Here is a 17,360-nt window from a genome sequence, read left to right on the forward strand (position 1 = left end):
ATCTCGAGCATTGCCAGCTTTGATTTTGACAGGCTTGCTCTTTCCCTGTTCGTGCCGGGGCTGTCTCAGGGGAAGAGGTTGGGGTGGAGGAGGAGAGCAGGTTCCTGCAGGTTGAATTTCTGAAAGAAGATGCTTTCTCTCCATGCTTGTGTCTCGTACATTTTCTTTTACCCACGAGTTGTTCGGTTGTGAATGTCGTTTCCCAAGGGTCTGCTGCAAGCACTGGTTATCATAGCGGGGGCCGTTCACTGTGGGGCTTGAGGAGAATTTCTGCCAACCTTCCTGGCGTGAAGCGAAGCCTGATTTCAGACCGTGTTGGTCTGAAGGCAAAGTCACACAGATGTGTGGGTGCTGCCTCAGTTTCCCTTCTGCCCTTGAAGGCCTGTGATTTTGCTCTCCTTTATCAGGTTCTGGAGAGGGGAAAAACACTGCAGGTGGTGAACACCTTGGTGTTATTATGGTAATTCAGGATGCTGGGCACTTCTGTGCCTGTAATGCAAAGCAGTGGCCAATACGAGGGGATTTCCATCTGCCACAGACAAAAGATCATTTATGTCTCCTGACTTTAAGATAATTACTTGAGCCAATAAATAGCTCGTTGGTGTCTCTTGGCCAATGGGAAAAAATAAGCTTGAAATCTGGGTTTATTCAATTCATTAAAGAGGTTGTTCTCCAGAAACAAATGTGAGGCTGGAGAGGACTGCACCCAGAAGGGTCGGAAAGCTCGGTCTGTGGGGTTTGTACTTCGCTTCAGCCAAGCAAGTGCTTTTTGTGGAGGGCTAGAGGATCTTTGCCTTAGGGATGTTGGGGTTTGAAAAGGGGACACCAGGGCTGTGTTGAACAGGCGTGACATCTCCCATGGAACCCAAAAGCTTCCGGCAGGACGTGGCCCCTCTTGGCTCAGCCAGGGCTTTGACTGATGATTGAATCCTTTGCATCTAGGGACGGAGTTTGAATACACCGACTCGGAGAGTGAGATCAAGATCAGGAAGAAGTCGCCCTCGGGGCTGCTGCGGGGGAAGAAGGGGCCGCTGGAGGCAAACAGCATCCCACCAAGCCAGGCTCCGAGCAGCCTCGACCCCGGATCTGGAAGCTCTGACAAGTCCAAGCTTGGGGCTGAGAAAGGCCGCAAGCTGAAGAAATTCAAGTCCCCCAAGGACCTGAGCTTTGAGTTTGGGCTGGAGGCCAGCGATGATGACCTGTGGAACCGGCGCCGGAGCGAGAGGATCTTCCTCCACGACGCCACCACGTCCTCGGCCATGCTGACCCCCACGGCACCTGCCAGCTCCACTCCTGTCTCCAAGCCCGGGCGCTGTGGGAAGGGAGCACCCATGAGCCCTAAAAAGGAGGGCAGCAAGGGGAAGGACAGGAAGGAGCTGAACAAGGTGAGGAACATGCTGACAGCATCGGTGTGGGAGCTGAGGGCAAAAGGAGAATGATTAACTCTGCTAGGCGAGAGCAGGGAGGGTTGAGTCCCATCTCAGTGGTTGCTCAAATGCTCTCTGACTGCCCCTTGTCCCCTGTGCCACCTTCATAGTGTCTTCTGAGGGCTGTCCCTGGCTGGTAGTGGCAGTCATCTCCTGTTTGCTAACTCTTCCTCTGAGCTGAAAGCTCGGCTGCCTCTGGCTCTGGTTCAGTTCATGGTGGAGTTACTGGGGAGCAGTGATAGCAGGAGGGGTTTGATGGGTTAGTCGTGGCATGAGGCCAGCTGGGATCTTCTTGGAGGGAAGGTTTGACAGGCAGAAATTGCTCTTTGGGGTAATGAAAAGCTCTCCCTGAAATGTGTGAAGCCTGAATGCAGGGCTGGGAGACGTAGGACAGCAGTGAACTGATTGCTGGCTGAATGTCAGTCTACCTGAGCACAGCCTGCTTTGCTCCCCCTTTCTTCTCTGGGCCTGGATCTTTACCAATGGGAGTGTTTACTTTTTTCTTCTTTTTTTTTTTTTTTTTTTTTTAGCAGCGGAAGAAAGGTAAAGAAGCACCCTGCTGCTCCTCGTCCATGTCTCCTCCTGGAATCCCTAGCTCCCCATCTGATGTTCGGGTCAGCCTGGCAAATGCCCTGGGCTCCACCAAGAAGAGCAAAGCCAAGGTGAAAGCCAAGGAGGTTAAAAAAGAGGTGAGTGGCTGGATCTAGACTGTATGAGCTGGAGAGCAATTGGCAGAGCCCTGCTCTTTTTCTGGAGTGTGAGGGAGGGAAAACACAGAAAGCAGCCTTGCTCAGTGTGTTACAGGCAAAATTTGAGAAGCCTAAATTCCCAGGAAGGCTAGCAGGTAGTACGTGCTGCTACCATGGGCTGTTCGTTTGAATTCGTACCTCAAATGAATGAGCAGGCAGGATTTCTCTCTAAGGCATGGAGGTGGGGGTGGAGGGAGAGCCTTCACAAACAGCAGAGACCAAGGAGATGATGATGGAGTTGGTCTGCTGAGCACTTGGAGAGCCAGGTCACCACTGTTTTCTGCTCGGTGTAGCCTGTCTTCTCTCATAATACACATTTCTGTGTCTTTTCACGTGATTTCTGAGTGTAATGCTTATGGTCTGTGTGTAGCAGCAAGAAACAGATCGTGGGGCTTTGAGAAGAAAAAGGAACAGTGTCTGCTGCCTGTTTAGTGAAGACAGGCTCTCAGGAGCACTGTGCAGAGGGGTGGTGAGTGCAGAGCAGTGCTAGAGCTGTCTGCTCTTCAGCATCTCTCCTAGCCTCCAGGATTGAGATGTGGCTAGGATGTGCAAAACAGCTTTTGCTCAGCTGTCAGTGATGCTCAGCAATGAGGCTGGTAAATAAAACAAGGATCTTTTTTTTTCAGCCGAAAAGCAATGTTGGTTACACCCACTTAACTCTGTGATTAACGTTGCTGAGGATGGAGACAAGTTTGTCCCAATATCCTCAGGTTGTTTGTTGCTGGAGGAAGGTGAGATGGGATCAGGCTGTTGCCTGTTGGCACCCAGCTGACGTGCTGCTTGCTCTCCTGCAGAACCGAGGGAAAGGAGGAGCTGTCAGCAAGCTCATGGAGAGCATGGCAGCGGAGGAGGATTTTGAACCCAACCAAGACAGCAGCTTCTCAGAGGATGAGAACATCCCACTGAGCATGCTGGTTGAGAGGCCACCCACACCAGGTGAGGACAGGAGGGGCTGGGAGGGCAAATTGTGTGAGTAGAGGAGCTGGATAAGTTTCCCAAGGCTGCTTTGGAGAGCTTTTCTGCTTTCACACATTCCTTGTCCAAAGCAACGAGTCCTTGTGGTGGAGATACCAGTTTTCCGGTCAATTTGGCTTGCCAAACACAAGCCTCATCAGAGTGGCCAACTCTGTTTGACATCCAGATGAAGCGCAGTCATTGAGCAGCCCTATTTTCATTTACTGATATATTATTACCGAGAAGGGTGCCTTTTTCTCTCCAAGTATCTGGCCAGAGAGAGCCCTTTCTGCAAAGTACTTGCTGGCCCTTTTCTAGGGAAGGTCATTCTGGGAGTATGAGATTTCTCTCTCCCCTTGCGGTCTCTTTTTCATGGATGGTGCTCTCTAATCCCCGCCTTGCTTCGATACCTCACAGCTCCCCGCTCCTGCATAATTGACAAGGATGAGCTGAAAGATGGCCTGCGTGTCCTCATCCCCATGGATGACAAGCTGCTCTATGCCGGCCATGTCAAGACTGTGCATTCACCTGACATGTGAGTTGTGGGGCTGCTGAATTTGCCCAGGCTCTGCTAGAGAATGGGGATGTAGCTGGTGCAGGAATGGATTTGGGGACTTCGCAGGGCTGTCTGGAGAGAGACTGACAGAATCTGGCACGGAGGGAAGGAGAGTTCGTTCTGCTTTATCAGTGCTGAGGGAAATCTAATTACCCCTCGTTGAATGCACTCAACTGAACTGGTGGTAGGGCTCAGAGGGAGGTGTTACCCCATCCAGGTGATCTGTTCCACGTGCAGTGTCTGACCAGGCCTTTGTGTTTCAGATACCGTGTGGTAGTGGAAGGTGAGAGGGGAAACCGACCCCACATCTACTGCCTGGAGCAGCTCTTGCAGGAAGCGGTATGTGAGGCTAGTGGGTGCCTGGGCCCTGTTTTGGAATGGAGTAGGCGAACAGGGAGTGTCCCTCCCTGTCTGGGGCTGCAGGGGTACCCCGTTCCTGTCCCCATGGGCAGAATGGGCAGAGCTCCCCGTGGTGTGGAGCTCCCCACTAGCAGGGGTAGTCCTTCATGCTGTCTTGTGAGCAGACAGGAGGCCATTTCCCAGCAGGGAAACTGTCCCTTGTCTTCTCCAGAGCTGCTTTGCTAATGCCAAATGTGGTAGGATGGTCTGTGCTGGTGTGAGGAGCATCAGTAATCGCCTCCCTTTTGCCCTGAGCAGATCATTGATGTGAAACCACCGTCAGTGCGATTCCTGCCCGAGGGCACGAGGATTGCAGCCTACTGGAGCCAGCAGTACCGCTGCCTCTACCCAGGGACAGTTGTCCGAGGTAAGGCCGCCCTGGCTGCACTGTGAGCCAGGAATGTTGTGGTCCTGCATGTCCTGAGGGATGTCAGGCTTGTCTGGGATGGCCCTGAGGTCTGCTGTGAGTGTCTGGAGGTCAGAGGCTCACCCGTTCCTCCAGGTCATGCCCAGCTCGACCAGGGTGCAGGTTTAGTAACGTCCTGTGGTCCAGGAGCCATGCTCTGGTAGGAAGAGGTCTGAGTGATTTAGGAGCTTAGAATACCAGGGAAATTTGACACGTTTCAAAAAGTAAGAATTCACTCCAGCCCAGGCACCAGTGATTTCTGAGGTTGTGGAGGTTTCTGTATCATCCACCCGCTCACAGCTCTGCCTCTGACACATCGCCTCTCGATGTCTCCCCCATCTGGCCTCATGAAAAAGTCAGTGAAGAGCCCTGGACAATTCTGCCATGACCGGCCTTGCTTTGGGCTCTCGGTCACACTGTATATAAAGAAAGAATTACTTAAAATGTATAGAGTGGTGATGCTGATGTAGGGAGAAGGAAGGTGAAAAACGGGAGCTCGTGATTGCTGAGAGAAGTTTAAAAAATGCAGGTCAAAAAGAAAAAAGATACTGCAGTGAAAAAGGAAAAGTGAATCTCTGCAGGAACACAGGGAAATAGTGACACGAGGTGGGAAGTCAAACTGGAATGGTTGTTACATGCTGTAGCAGAGCTGTTGACAGAAGAATTGAGGAATTCTGCACTGGGTGGGCTGGTTCAGGATTATCAGGGATTTTTCACTGTCGACTGAGCCTTCTGTGCTCTCCTGCATTAGCCATATAGGAAAGGTGGGGGTGAGATGTTTTGGAGTTTGCGCAGGATCCCTCTATTCCCCTGTGTTCCTGCTTCCCTGACAAGTGGTTTGTACTCTTAAGTTTGTCAGTAACACCTTCTGCTGCTGCCTAACCTCCAGGAACCCTGGATCTGGAGGAAGATGGTGATCTCATCACAGTAGAGTTTGATGATGGGGACACTGGACGCATCCCGCTGTCTCACATTCGGCTTCTCCCACCTGACTACAAGATCCAGTGTGAGTCTTACTGCTCAGTTTCTTGCACGATACTTCCCTCTACAAAAGGTAGGGAGTTTGGAGCCACGTTCCTCTTAGGTTTTGGGACTGATTCACAGACTTTCAATCACAAAGATTGTACCATCAATTATGGACATGCAAACCTGGGGTGGGGCACAAACCCTTGGGGAAAAAGGCCCAATCCCTGTTGGAGAATTGTTAGAGACAAGTTCCCTGTATCTCATCTCTGTTGTATGTGTTGTTTCACTGCTTTTGAACATCTCTTTGACCCGTTCCAGGTGCTGAGCCTTCCCCGGCCCTTTTGGTACCCAGCACCAAGCGCCGCAGCCGTAAATCCAGCAAAGATGCTGGAGAAGGAAAAGAGGGGGCTACACTGGGGTCAGAGGAACCCGTGTCAAAGGGCAAAGGGCGAGGGAGAAAGCCAAGCGTCAAGGCGAAAGCTGGTAGGTTGTCATCTCTGCCAGACCTGGAGCTGAGAGTCCTTGCACAGTTCCCCACCACTCTCCCCAAGTTAGGGCAGTTGCTTGGGGCAAGGTTTGGAGGGGGATGGATGTACTGCTTGAGTGCAGAGCATCTGTGCATCAGCCCTCTCTACTGCAACCGTAGTTCGCAGGAGGCAGGCTCAGAAGCTGGCCTGAGCTGTGAGAGCTTCCTTCTGTGAGTCGGGGCTGCAGAGCAACGTCCCTTTTTCAGCTGAGCAGCTCAGCAGCCATCAGCAGGGCCAGAGATACGGGAGATCTGCAGTTTGGTTCCTCTGCAGTCAAAGCAGCTTTCTTGGGAATTGCCCGTCAGATGCTTACAGCCACTGGCATCGGACCAGGCTGCTTAGTAAGCTTGTCCAGGGAGCAGTGAGCACCTTTGGGCCTCTTTAGGGAGCCCTTAGTAGTCAGGAACAAGCCACCCGTGGCCAGAGACCAGTCACAACTGGTGTCTGGCTGTGTCTGAGCTAATGGTGCCCGTCTGGGCGGATACCTTCATGCCTATGTGCTTCTTATCTTCTGCAGAGGAGGCTGTCTTGCCAGAAGAGAAGGATCAGGTTGAGCCTTCACCTGGTGCCTCTTCAGTCCCGGAGAAGCCGGCCTGCCTGGGCAAGCAAAGTGTGAAGGGGTCGCGAAAGTCCCAGCCGCTGCCTGCTGGAGGCTCTCCTGCCCCCACAGAGGAGAAGCGGTCAAAAGCCAGTAAAATGAAGATCTCCACGAAGCTGCATAGCCCCCCCCAACCCACTTACCAGCCTGCTGTGTTCGGCAGCATCCTCGGCACAGAGCCCTACGGCGACCTCCCAGGGACGCTGGCGGCCTTCAGCTCCAGCGATGCTTCAGCATCGAAAGCCAAGGCCAAGAAAGGGCGGCCCACAGAAGAGACGCAGGAATTTGGCACCATGGCCAAGGCTCAGAGGAAGCACGACAGTGAAATCCTCATCAAGCTGGACCATGAGGGTGTGATGTCTCCAAAGACAAAGAAGATGAAGGAGGCGATGAGGATGCTGGAGGACTCAAACCTGGCCAGTCGCAGAGATGGCAAGAGTCTCTTGGGGCTGGGCTATTCCCCTGCAGTGGGTGCAGAGGGCAAGCAGAAATCTTCCCGAACCAAAGCAGCTGATGGAGACCCTTCCCCTGCCAGCTTTGGGGGAAAGTTTGATGGCTCAGCAGAAAGCCTCGCTGCCTCCAAGGACCAGGAAGACAAGGCAGCAGCTCCGGCAGCTGTGGAGGAGTCTGAGAGCAACAGCAGCGACAGCAGCTCAGAGTCAGAGGGAGAAGAGGAGGCTGAGAAGAACAGAGGGGAAGCCCAGGACAGCAGCTCGGCCAGCTCCAGAGCATCCACCCCTCTCTCTTCCTCCAACTCCTCCTCTTCATCCTCTTCTAGCAGCAGCTCCTCTTCATCCTCCTCTTCCTCCTCCTCTTCTGCCTCATCGACCTCTTCTTCATCGAGCTCCAGCTCCTCTTCCTCCTCCACTACGGACGAAGACTCCTCCTGTAGCTCTGACGACGAAGTAGCTGAGGCCCAGCCAAGTTCCTCGGTGCAGCAAACCCTCCCTCCCAAGCAAACCAAGCAGGCAGGGAAATCCCGCGCGTCCTCCCACCCCCAGAGCCAGAAACAGCCGGCGCAGCAGCCGGCGCAACAGCCGGCGCCGCAGCAGAGCGGCAACAAGAGCAGGCCCAAGAAGCGCGAGGGCATCCACCTGCCCACCACCAAGGAGCTGGCCAAGCGCCAGCGGCTGCCGTCGGTGGAGAACAGGCCCAAGATCGCCGCGTTCCTCCCCGCGCGGCAGCTGTGGAAGTGGTTCGGGAAACCCACGCAGGTAAAGGCAGCGCCTCCCGTTTGTGTGGTGCCTCTCGCGGCGCCTCTTTCCCCCTGGGGGCTGCCCAAAGGAGGCTTGTCCTTCTGGGCTGGCAGAACTCTGACGGCGTGGTGTGTTCCCCAGCCTGGCCCTGGGGATCTCCCCGCCATTTGCGAGGAGAATCAGGGTGGGCCTTTGTGCCTGGGTCTCTCTGTGCTCTGTTTCTTGTGGGAATGCCTCTTGGTGCTATGACAGAAGGCAAACGCCAGCGCCGTGTCCTGATTCTCCGTTAGTGTGTAGTGCTGGGGCCGTGGAGAGGCGGTGGCTGTGGCCAGGCCTGGCTCTGCCCGCAGCAGAGGGCAGGATGGGGCCAGCCGTGCTGGCTGGGGGAAATCAGGGCTGCTCACCCGTGTGATCCTCTCTTGGCAGAGACGAGGAATGAAGGGGAAGGCCAGGAAGCTCTTCTACAAGGCCATCGTGCGCGGCAAGGAGATAATTCGCATTGGGGACTGTGCCGTCTTCCTCTCAGCTGGCCGCCCCAACCTGCCCTACATTGGCCGGATCCAGAGCATGTGGGAGTCGTGGGGCAACAACATGGTGGTCCGAGTCAAGTGGTTTTATCACCCGGAAGAAACCAACCCCGGGAAGAAACTGAATGAAGGCAAGGTAGGCTGGTCTCCCTTGCTGAGAGGGCTGCAAAGCGGCTTGTCCCTTTTTTGTTTCCCAAGGACAAGGAGAATCATGTCCCAGTTTGTTACTGGTAGCCCCGTGGTGTGGACCCATCATTTCCTGCTACTGGGGATGCCCGTGGTGTGGGCGGGCCTGGTGTTGACCCCGTGAGCAAGGGGTGTCTTTTATCGTGCTGGGAAATAAAGATGTTTGTGTCAGTACAGAAAGAATCTGTGCGGTGTAAAAACCAATGCCCTGCTGCTCAGAACCACTGAATTCTGCACACTTGCACGGTGTGGTTTGCAGCAGGCTCTCGGCGTGTGTTACCTGTGGGTGAGGCTGAGGTTATAAAGGCGCATGTGGTGGGCAGATGATAGCATGGAAGAAAATACTAAATCACTCTTCGTTTCTCTTTTCTTTTCCTCTTGGGCACAGCGCTGGGATCAGAAATCAGGCAGGAGCCTGTCCACAGCTCTGCAGGCATCCAACCAGAGGAAGGACTTCATGGAGGTCAGTGAGGTTGGAGGCGAGCTGGGGTGGCGTGCTGGGGACTGCATAACCCGTGCTGCTGGGAAAAAGGCCCTCGATTATTTGGCTTTTGCCTCAGCTGCTGACCCTGCAGCATTCACAACTTCTGATGGGGGATCTTGGGAGGGTGGAAATTGCTGCTGGTGCTGGGTGTGAGGAGGAACAGAGGGCTGGTAGCCAGCACCCGCCTTTGCGTTTGCATCCTTAAAAAAAAAAGGATGCAAAACCCCTGGCCTCTGTATTCCCCCGCTGGTGCACTCTGCAGCCCTGGAGTTCCCGTCGGTGGAAGCTGGCTGTAAGCAAGGGCTCAGGTTTATTGTGCCGGACCGATGGTGTCTGCACTGCCCGTGGGGGCGTCCCTGTGCGTGCTCCCCGTGTCCCTCCTGGGGCTGGCAGTGGGGATGGCTGAGGAGTTCTGCCTGAGTGTGAGCACAAGCCCTGGGTAGTCCTGGTGGATGGTTTTTTTTTCTTGCAAATTGAAGATGACGCTTTAAATGCCGTGAGATCTAATTGCTGCTTTTCGTTCTGTCTCCCTCCTTCCCTTCCGGTAACGCAGCGAGCCCTCTACCAGTCCTCTCACGTGGATGAAAACGATGTCCAGACCATCTCACACAAGTGTCTTGTTGTTGGTCTGGATCAGTACGAGCAGATGCTGAAGACGAAGAAATACCAAGACAGTGAGGACCTCTACTACCTTGCAGGGACCTACGAGCCCACTACGGGCATGATCTTCAACACCGACGGGGTCCCTGTCATCTGCTGACCGCCCAGGGGACGCGTGCCACCCCCTGGGAAGGGACGGGGCAAACATGAGGACGTGCCTGTTAAGACGACATGATTGTTTCTTTCAATGCTCATGACTTCTGTGTCACACTACAGACAGGAGAGCGCGAGAGACACGAGGAGGAAGGAGAGGGCTGAAGAAAGGGGTTGGGGAAGCAGTTACAGGACTTGGGGAAGATACCGGGGGTGGTGGTGGTGGTGCGTGAACCCCAGAGCTCCTCCCGAAGTGGCTTTAATTAAGGTGACACTTGACCAACTTCTCCCTTCCTCCTTTTGGTCCTGGAAAGCACATGGGTCTCATGATCATTTCACCAGCGGGACCCCCCAGCAGGAGGGATCCCTTTTGTGTCATTTGCCCGCATCAGTCACTCAGAAGCCGCCTGTACGTGGAAGGACACCGCTGGCCTTCTACGTATGCTCCTCTCCGTCCTTATATTCCCTTTCCTGCTTGTTTCGCATGACCCTTTAGGAGGGACAGGGTGGAAGAAAAAAAGGAGATGAGTCTCTCTCAGCGCCTCGTCTCGACCCTCTCAGCAACCTTTTTGCAGTTCCCTTGCCTGGCCGCGTGCAGCACGGAAGGGCAGAGCTGGTCCTGGCGTGGAGGTGGGCAGGAGAGGTTCTCCAGGCCGGGGGGAGCAGGGAGAAGGTGAGCTGCCCTCCAGGCTGGGATGCTGCCTTCCCGCTGCCTCGAACAAACGGTCTGAACCCACCTTCCCGCTCCCTCCTGCCCCAAAAAGGCCTTTGGGGAGCAAGTGCAGGGTGAGGTGGTGATGCTTGGCGAACAAAACTTGTTTTGGAGCGTGCAGGGAAGGGGGAAAGGGAATGGCTGGGAGAAGCTGCTGCTCGGTGCGTTGAGCAGAGGAACCTGCAGGCCCTTGGGGCAGAACAGATTTTCAAGAGCCTTGGGGCCCTTGGCAGAACGGATTTCAGCATCCCTCACCTGGCTTTACCCCTCCTGCCTGAACGGAGACGTGGAGCTGCCTGGAAGCCCTCAGTTGCAGGGAACAGGGACACAGAGCGCGAAGCCCAGCCGTGCCCGCCTGCTGCATTTCCACCGCCAGAGCCTTGCTGTCAGCTCGAGCAGGGGAAAGGAGCCCTTCAGCTTGCTCCATCCACCTGGCCAGCCTTGCCACGGTGTGCAGGGAGCCGCCACCATCACCTCCTGCCTCCGTCTGCAGCACCAACCCTCCGGCTCAATCCATGGGGCATCGCCGCCGCCGCCGCACCGGGGATCCACCCGGGAAGGCAGCGCCCAGCCAGGAGATGCTGGAGGAGACCACACCGCTGCACCATCCTTGCACTTAAACAAACAAACAAAAAAAACACACACACACACACAAAAAAAAAAACAAACTCCAAGAGACGCACTGATCTTCGCAACGACCGACTCGCACTACAGCTCGCTAGGACGCAGAGCCGCCCTGGCTCCTCCGGGGAGGAGATGCTCGCACGAGGACAGATCACAAACTATCCGCCCCAACACTGCTGGGGGCCGGGGCTGGGGCGCCCCTGCAGCCACCCCTCGTACTTCAGAAGAACCACACGCACGGTGCTGAGCTGGTACCACCTCTGCCCCAGGCCGCCGGCGCCTCGGATAGTGACGGTTCTAGCCTGTACAGTTTTAATGTACCAAAAGACTCTTTAGCCCTCCTGTATTATAAAGTCTTTAAATGGATTCAACTTTTTAATTATAAATATAAATATATATATATATATATAAATATAAACTTTTTAAAACTGTGAAAAAAAAAATTATGAAATTCTAAAAAAAAAAAAAAAGAAAAAAAAGACGGCAGAAATGAACACAGTCTGACGTTTAGAATATTATTTTTTATTTCCTGTTGGATTGTGATTGTAAATGATCTGGGAACAGGCACACCCCCCACGCTCAAAGTGTACTGTAATTCTAGAAGCAAATTGTGTGATCATATTTTAAAGAGCGAGAGAGAGCGCGCGAGAGAGATTTTATGCTAATGTTAAATAGAAAGCACTTAAAACCCACTGCCTTCTATGGAACACAAGGATATTTCAGACAATCGAGAGGAAAGGAGAGCCAGGTTTTTTGTCCTTTTTTTTTTTTTTTGTCGTCGTTTTGTTTATGTTTTGTTTAAAACAATTTTTTTTGGCATTCTGTTTGTTGGAGAACTCCGTGTGATCTTTTTTCATAAAAAAAAAAAAAATTAATTGAAAAAAAGCAACCCAACGACGCATCTTTCTTTGTCTCACTTTTCCTGACTGTGGGTGTTTTGTTTTTTTTTTTCCCCTCTCGGTGCCAGCGGTCTCTTTTTGGCTGTGCTTTGGCAGCACTGTGCAAGCTGGCGGGGGGCTCAGTGGGGTCCCAGGTGTGTGGCTGTGTCCCCGTCAATGTGGCTGCCCCTAGGGGACAGAGAGGACATGCGAGATGGGGAACAACACCAGGGGACCACACCAAGGGGTCTGCAGTGTCCCCTGATAAACCCGAGGCTGGCCCTACTGGGATGCGGCGTGATGAACCCACGGCCAGCCAGCAAATAGGGCGAGCGATGACCCCAAACAGCCGGGTCCCTTTCCACCCCAGCAGGAAAAGAACCAGAACATGCAAGCTGGTGCCTTTCAGAAAATAATAAAAACCTAAAACCCAAAAAGCATTTATTCATAAGGAAACCCCGAAACCCAGCAGTGTGTCTGGGACCGGCGCAACGCGGGGCTGAGGGCTGCGCTGCCCTGGGGGTGCTCACGGGTGCTCCAGCAGCGCCCCACGGTGCAGGCACCCTGCACCTCATCGCTCCTCGTGGGTTTTTTTGGACAATTTCCTTTTCCCTGTCTCCGCTGCCTGGCTGAGCGGGCACCTGCACGCCCCAAAGCTGGGGTAACGCCTGCCCAGCTGCTGTGGGCCACCAGCAGTGCTCTGTGGTCTCCCTCTGGAGCATCCCTGGTGCCAGCCTCGCACCGAACCCGGTTCTGGAGCATCCCGCAGGTGTGCGTGCAGCAGAAGCGCTGCAGGCTGCGTCCTCTCATCCCACTGCATGTGCAAAAGCATCACGCCCTGACCGCCTGCGGCACCTCATTTCCCCTCTAACACCCCTCCTCTCCCTGCTGCTGTCAGCACGGTGGGGCACGGGGTGGCTGCTCCTGCTGGGGGACTCTGCCCGGTCCCGTCTGTCCCCTCCATCCCCTCGCTCTGTGTTCTCCACGAAAGGCGTTGCAGGAGCTGAGCTGCTGGGCACAGCGGAGAGCAGGGATCATTGCGAAGTGAGACATTTAATCCGGTGTCAGCTTGATTTACAGCCCTTGTAACAGAATTGGAGGCTCAGCGGCAGCCCTGGGCAGCATCCACGGTGCCTTGTCCTGGAGACGCCCCCCCCCCCCAAGGCAGCAGAGCCCCCCTGGGGGCAGCCCCACAGCACGCAGCGGGGGGCAGGACCCCGCTTCTCTCATGGTTGGGGGGCAAAAAAGACAAAAGCAAAGCAAAGTGTGTTCTTTTTTTTTTTCCATCCAGCAGAAGTGATTCAGGTCTGTTACACAGCAATTGGAGTATTTTTTTTTTTTTGGGGGGGGGGGGGGGGGGGGGGGGGGGGGGGGCACGGTTTCAAGTGCTGCAGAGGAATCCTGCGGCGCTGTCAATAAAAGCCTCGCCTCCCCATCCCACAGCACCTTCCTCCCTCACTCCTCTTCCTCACCAGCCCTTCTTCTCAGCGCTGTCCCCATTCCTTTTGGGATGGTGCAGTATTTCCTTGGCAAGAGCTCAAAGAGAAGCCCCCCCCCCCCCCGCCCCCGGCCAATACCCCCAGAGCTCTGTACTTCACCCCAGGGAGTCCCCCAGGAGCAGTGGCACCACCCCTCAAATCTGGGGGGGCCACCGTCCCGAGAGGACACCTGGATGGGCACCGAGGGCCATTCGGGGAGGCCGCAGCCCCATGCCAACAGGACCCGGTCCCATCCTGACCTCCCCCCCCCAACCCGTCCCCAGGGCTCAGTACCCCCCCAGGAAGGAGCCGTTGGACGTTTCGGTGTAGAAACAGCTACTGTGGGACGTGCTGGTGAGGCTGTAGGCAAAATAAGCCACGGCCGAGCCCAGCGTCAAGCCCGTCATGTAGGACACGGTCATGGTGTTCCCTGCGGGAAGGGACACGGGGTGTCAGGGTGCCAGCCCAGGCCACCCCCTCATGGGGTCCCCGGGGATGGCGTGACCCTACCTGCCAGCTCCCGCTGCTCGGGGCTCACTTTGCCGGCGGCCAGGATCATGGGCACGCTGCCGAAGTAGCCGTTGGTGATGCCCATGAGGAGGGAGAAGACGCAGGGCCAGGCCGGGTGGCCGAAGGCAGGCTTCCCGTTGGGGTAGACGCACATGATGAAGAGGGGGATGAAGACCACGCGGAGGCAGGAGTAGATGAGGAGGTGGGTCCCCCTCCAGTCGTAGGGCAGGGCGGCCAGGATCTGCAGCGAGGGGCAGAGACCGCGCTGGGGGGTGGGAGCGAGGAGGTTTGGGAGGGCGAGGAGGCGGCGAGGCGGTGGGAAGCCCATCGTCCGCAGGTGCCCAACCTCGGCCACGCTGGGGAGCACCCTCACACCCGGTAGGTGCCCATGGGGCGGAGAAGACCCCAAGTGGCTTTGAAAGAGAACATCAAAAAGGGGGGGGGGGGCAGGGGTGGAGGTGGCTGAGCCCACCCCTCCCCCCCTTGGCCGTGGCGGCGTTGCCCTCGCCTACCTTGCCGACGAAGTCGGAGAGGTTGAAGATGGCCATGATGAGGATGGGGAGCCACTCGCCCAGCGTGCAGTTGTGGATCTCCGACTCCAGCCCGGGGAAGAGGCACAGCGTGATGAAGTAGGTCATGGCGATGGACAGCATGTAGGCCCAGATGAGCCGCGACACGACGTAGCGGTGGAGCAGCATGTCTGGGAGAGGCGGGCAGCACGGCTCAGCCAGATACCACATCCCCAAGGCTCACCAGCAGCAGCACGGTGAGATGTCCCCGTGTTTTTGGGCGCAGTGACAAATGGATGACCCTCCCCCCCCCCCAAAACCCCAGGCTGCAGATTGCTCCTCCTGCCCCACAAACCCACCCTGCTACTGCCACCCGCCACGGCTCGTCCCCGAGCCCGCCACCCACCTCTGAAGCTGGGCCAGCTCCTCTTGATTTTGGGCCGGGGCACGTCGAAGCGCATGTAGGTGCCGCTGCCCGCCAGCTCGGCTTCGGGGCCCAGGCTGCCCCGGGGGGAGCCGGGCTGTCCCCGCAGCCGGTCCTCCTGCACGGGGAGAGGTGACACCAGCGCTGAGCCCCGGGGACAGAGGGACCCTGGGGACCAGCGGGGGGCACTGCCTTGGCTTACAAATCGGACGTCCTCGGCGGTGACGTCGTGGTGGACGCGGGTACCCTGTCCCGTGGTCACCGGCCCCCCGGGACGCGGGGTGGCCCTTGCGGGAGCAGGAGGTGTAGTAGCGGACAAAGCGGGTGCGCTTCACCAGGAGGTGGAGGATGAAGCACGTCAGCTCCATGCCGATGGAGATGAAGAAGAAGATGACCGTGTTCTCCTTCTCGTCCGACAGCAGCAGCTTGGTGAAGATGCGGCTGAGCGAGATGATGACCCCGGCGGTGCCTGGTGGCACAGCAGAGCGGTCGGGGCTGGGTCCCACAGAGCCCTACAGCTTGGGGACCCCCCCCCCCCCAGCAGCCCCACATTGCTTGGGGTTGGATGCTCCAGGCATGGAGGAGCCACAAGTGGCATTTTTGGGGTGACGGAGCGAGCTCGTGGCAGACACCCCCAGCCCCCATGGCAGCACAGCTGATACTGCACGTGATTTGAACACCCCGTTTTGCCAGGGAGCCTTCAGGGATGTCCCCTAGCTGCTGGAAGCCCAAAAGCCACCAGGACGTGGTCCTGGGCAGCCTGTTCTAATCAGGGGGATGGAGGAGATGGCCTCAGGGGGGTCCCCTCCCACCTCGACCACTCTGGGACTCCGTCCCCAGCTGGGGACATCGTGGTGGCACGCGAGGCGGCTGCCGGTACTCACTCTCGCCCGTCATCACCCCCTGCGTGTAGCGCTTGGGCAGCAGCCCCGTGTAGCCGTAGAAGCTGGATTGCTGCACTTCAGGAGAGATGCGCACAGGGGAGAAGGAGGGGGATTATTGCCGCAGCCGAAACGCCCCCCTGAGAGGTTGGGACTGGTGAGGGTCCCAGGAGACCATGGCATACCTGTGCAGCCGAAAGCCACCACCCCGACGGCCACCAGGTTGATGGCGTAGGCTTGCCGGCGGGTGAAGAGCTCCAGCCAGACGTCGCAGATGCTGACAAAGAGCAGGGGGCCCAGGGCAAAGAGGTAACCTGTAGAGAGGGGAGATAGGGGTGGGTGGTGGGGCTGATGGGGGGCTGGCACTGCCTGGGGACACGGGGACCCCAGCTCACCCACGGAGATGCGCGTGTGCAAGCTCAGCAGCTCCACCAGCGCGTTGTTGAGGATGACGGCCACCAAGGCCACCAGGATGTAGGTGAGGCTCATGTCGAAGACGATGGAGGTCCCTGCGGAGAGGCAGGCAGTGGGGAGGCTGCCGGGGGCTCAGCTCAGGTTTGGCGGGGTGGGCAGGAAGAGATTTGGCTGCTGGAGACCTACCTGGGTATTTGTGGTGCAGGTAGTCCACGTCGGTGATGAAGCTGTTGTACGGCAGGAGAAACCCAACCCCGGCCAGCAGCATGGCGAAGTAGATCCCGTGGTATCGGTCCTGTGGCTCAGGGTCTTCAGAAACTGCCCCGAAAGGGAAGGAAAGAGAGGAGATGTGACAGTGGCACCGGAGCTTTCATGTCCCTTGTGGCACTGGGGACATGGGGGCTCAATGCGTCTCGCTCAGGGCAAGCCAGCCCCAGCCCTGCGGTGCTACAAATGCCCTCAGCCTGGAGAAACTCCTTCCAGAAACAAAGGCTGGAGGGCAGGAAAATACCAGGGCTTTGAGGGCTGATGGGTTTTTCTAGCGGGGGGAGAGCCAGGCAGGAGAGAGCGGCTCAGAACCCCCCTGCTAACCGCAGTGCCCACCCCTACAGGATGCTGTGGTGGCTAAAATGGGTACAAAGCGCTCTGAAGGAGACATCAGGCCATTTCGTGGCACTGCATGACTTCACGGCAGAGTAGCCATTTGTGGCTATTAACCCATCCCAGGAAGCTCCTCTAAATGGGTGGGAAAAGCCTCGGGGTGGGCGGCCCCCCCCTGCCCCATCCGTGTCCCCCTCCTCACCCGGCTCCATGAAGGTGAGGACGCCCTTGGCCTGGCTGCCCCGCTGCAGCTCGTCCTCCTCCAGCTGGTAGCTGTCGAAGCTGAAGCTCATCACCACGTTCCCCTCGGGCGTCCCCGCCGGGCTCAGCTCCTTGAAGCGCTCCGTTCCCACCGATCCCATCGCGGCCGACCTGGGGACAGAGAGCGGTGACCCCCCCCCCTCCCCCCCGGGGCACACAGGTGGGTGACAGTCCCTGTGTCCCCCTGGGGTCGTGTCCCCACCCCCTGGTGATGCTGTAGGGTCTGTGAAGCTCGCCCCGGCCCTGCTCAACACCTCGCTGGGATGCTCAGCACCAACGCTGTGATTTCCAAAAGTAATTAGAGAAATTAATGGGTGGAAACCAGGCGGCTGCCTGGGGGG

The 17,360-nt window shown here is 56.7% G+C and overlaps 2 protein-coding genes across 2 annotated transcripts in view; one reads left to right on the top strand and one right to left on the bottom strand.

The window, feature by feature from the left end:
- The window catches only part of TNRC18 (trinucleotide repeat containing 18), a 37,882-nt gene extending 25,965 nt beyond the window's left edge, over positions 1-11,917 (top strand). The window contains exons 16-27 of the mRNA XM_035548890.2: positions 943-1,385; positions 1,958-2,116; positions 2,971-3,112; positions 3,548-3,665; positions 3,950-4,025; positions 4,344-4,452; positions 5,381-5,497; positions 5,776-5,940; positions 6,502-7,796; positions 8,205-8,441; positions 8,880-8,954; positions 9,529-11,917. Of these exons, the coding sequence (XP_035404783.1) occupies positions 943-1,385; positions 1,958-2,116; positions 2,971-3,112; positions 3,548-3,665; positions 3,950-4,025; positions 4,344-4,452; positions 5,381-5,497; positions 5,776-5,940; positions 6,502-7,796; positions 8,205-8,441; positions 8,880-8,954; positions 9,529-9,735 (3,143 nt within the window). The 3' untranslated portion in view covers positions 9,736-11,917. The remainder of the gene's footprint in view (positions 1-942; positions 1,386-1,957; positions 2,117-2,970; positions 3,113-3,547; positions 3,666-3,949; positions 4,026-4,343; positions 4,453-5,380; positions 5,498-5,775; positions 5,941-6,501; positions 7,797-8,204; positions 8,442-8,879; positions 8,955-9,528) is intronic.
- A 1,790-nt stretch (positions 11,918-13,707) lies between these two features.
- Positions 13,708-17,120, bottom strand: SLC29A4 (solute carrier family 29 member 4). The gene is given in 11 exon segments (XM_050713896.1): positions 13,708-13,850; positions 13,931-14,171; positions 14,443-14,630; positions 14,846-14,978; positions 15,075-15,104; positions 15,106-15,332; positions 15,748-15,822; positions 15,930-16,058; positions 16,140-16,253; positions 16,345-16,476; positions 16,961-17,120. Coding segments are annotated over 11 exon segments (1,572 nt in total).
- Between the last annotated feature and the right edge of the window lie 240 nt (positions 17,121-17,360).

This window comes from Cygnus atratus, chromosome 15 (assembly GCF_013377495.2).
Source record: "Cygnus atratus isolate AKBS03 ecotype Queensland, Australia chromosome 15, CAtr_DNAZoo_HiC_assembly, whole genome shotgun sequence".
Classification (NCBI taxonomy): Eukaryota; Metazoa; Chordata; class Aves; order Anseriformes; family Anatidae; genus Cygnus; species Cygnus atratus.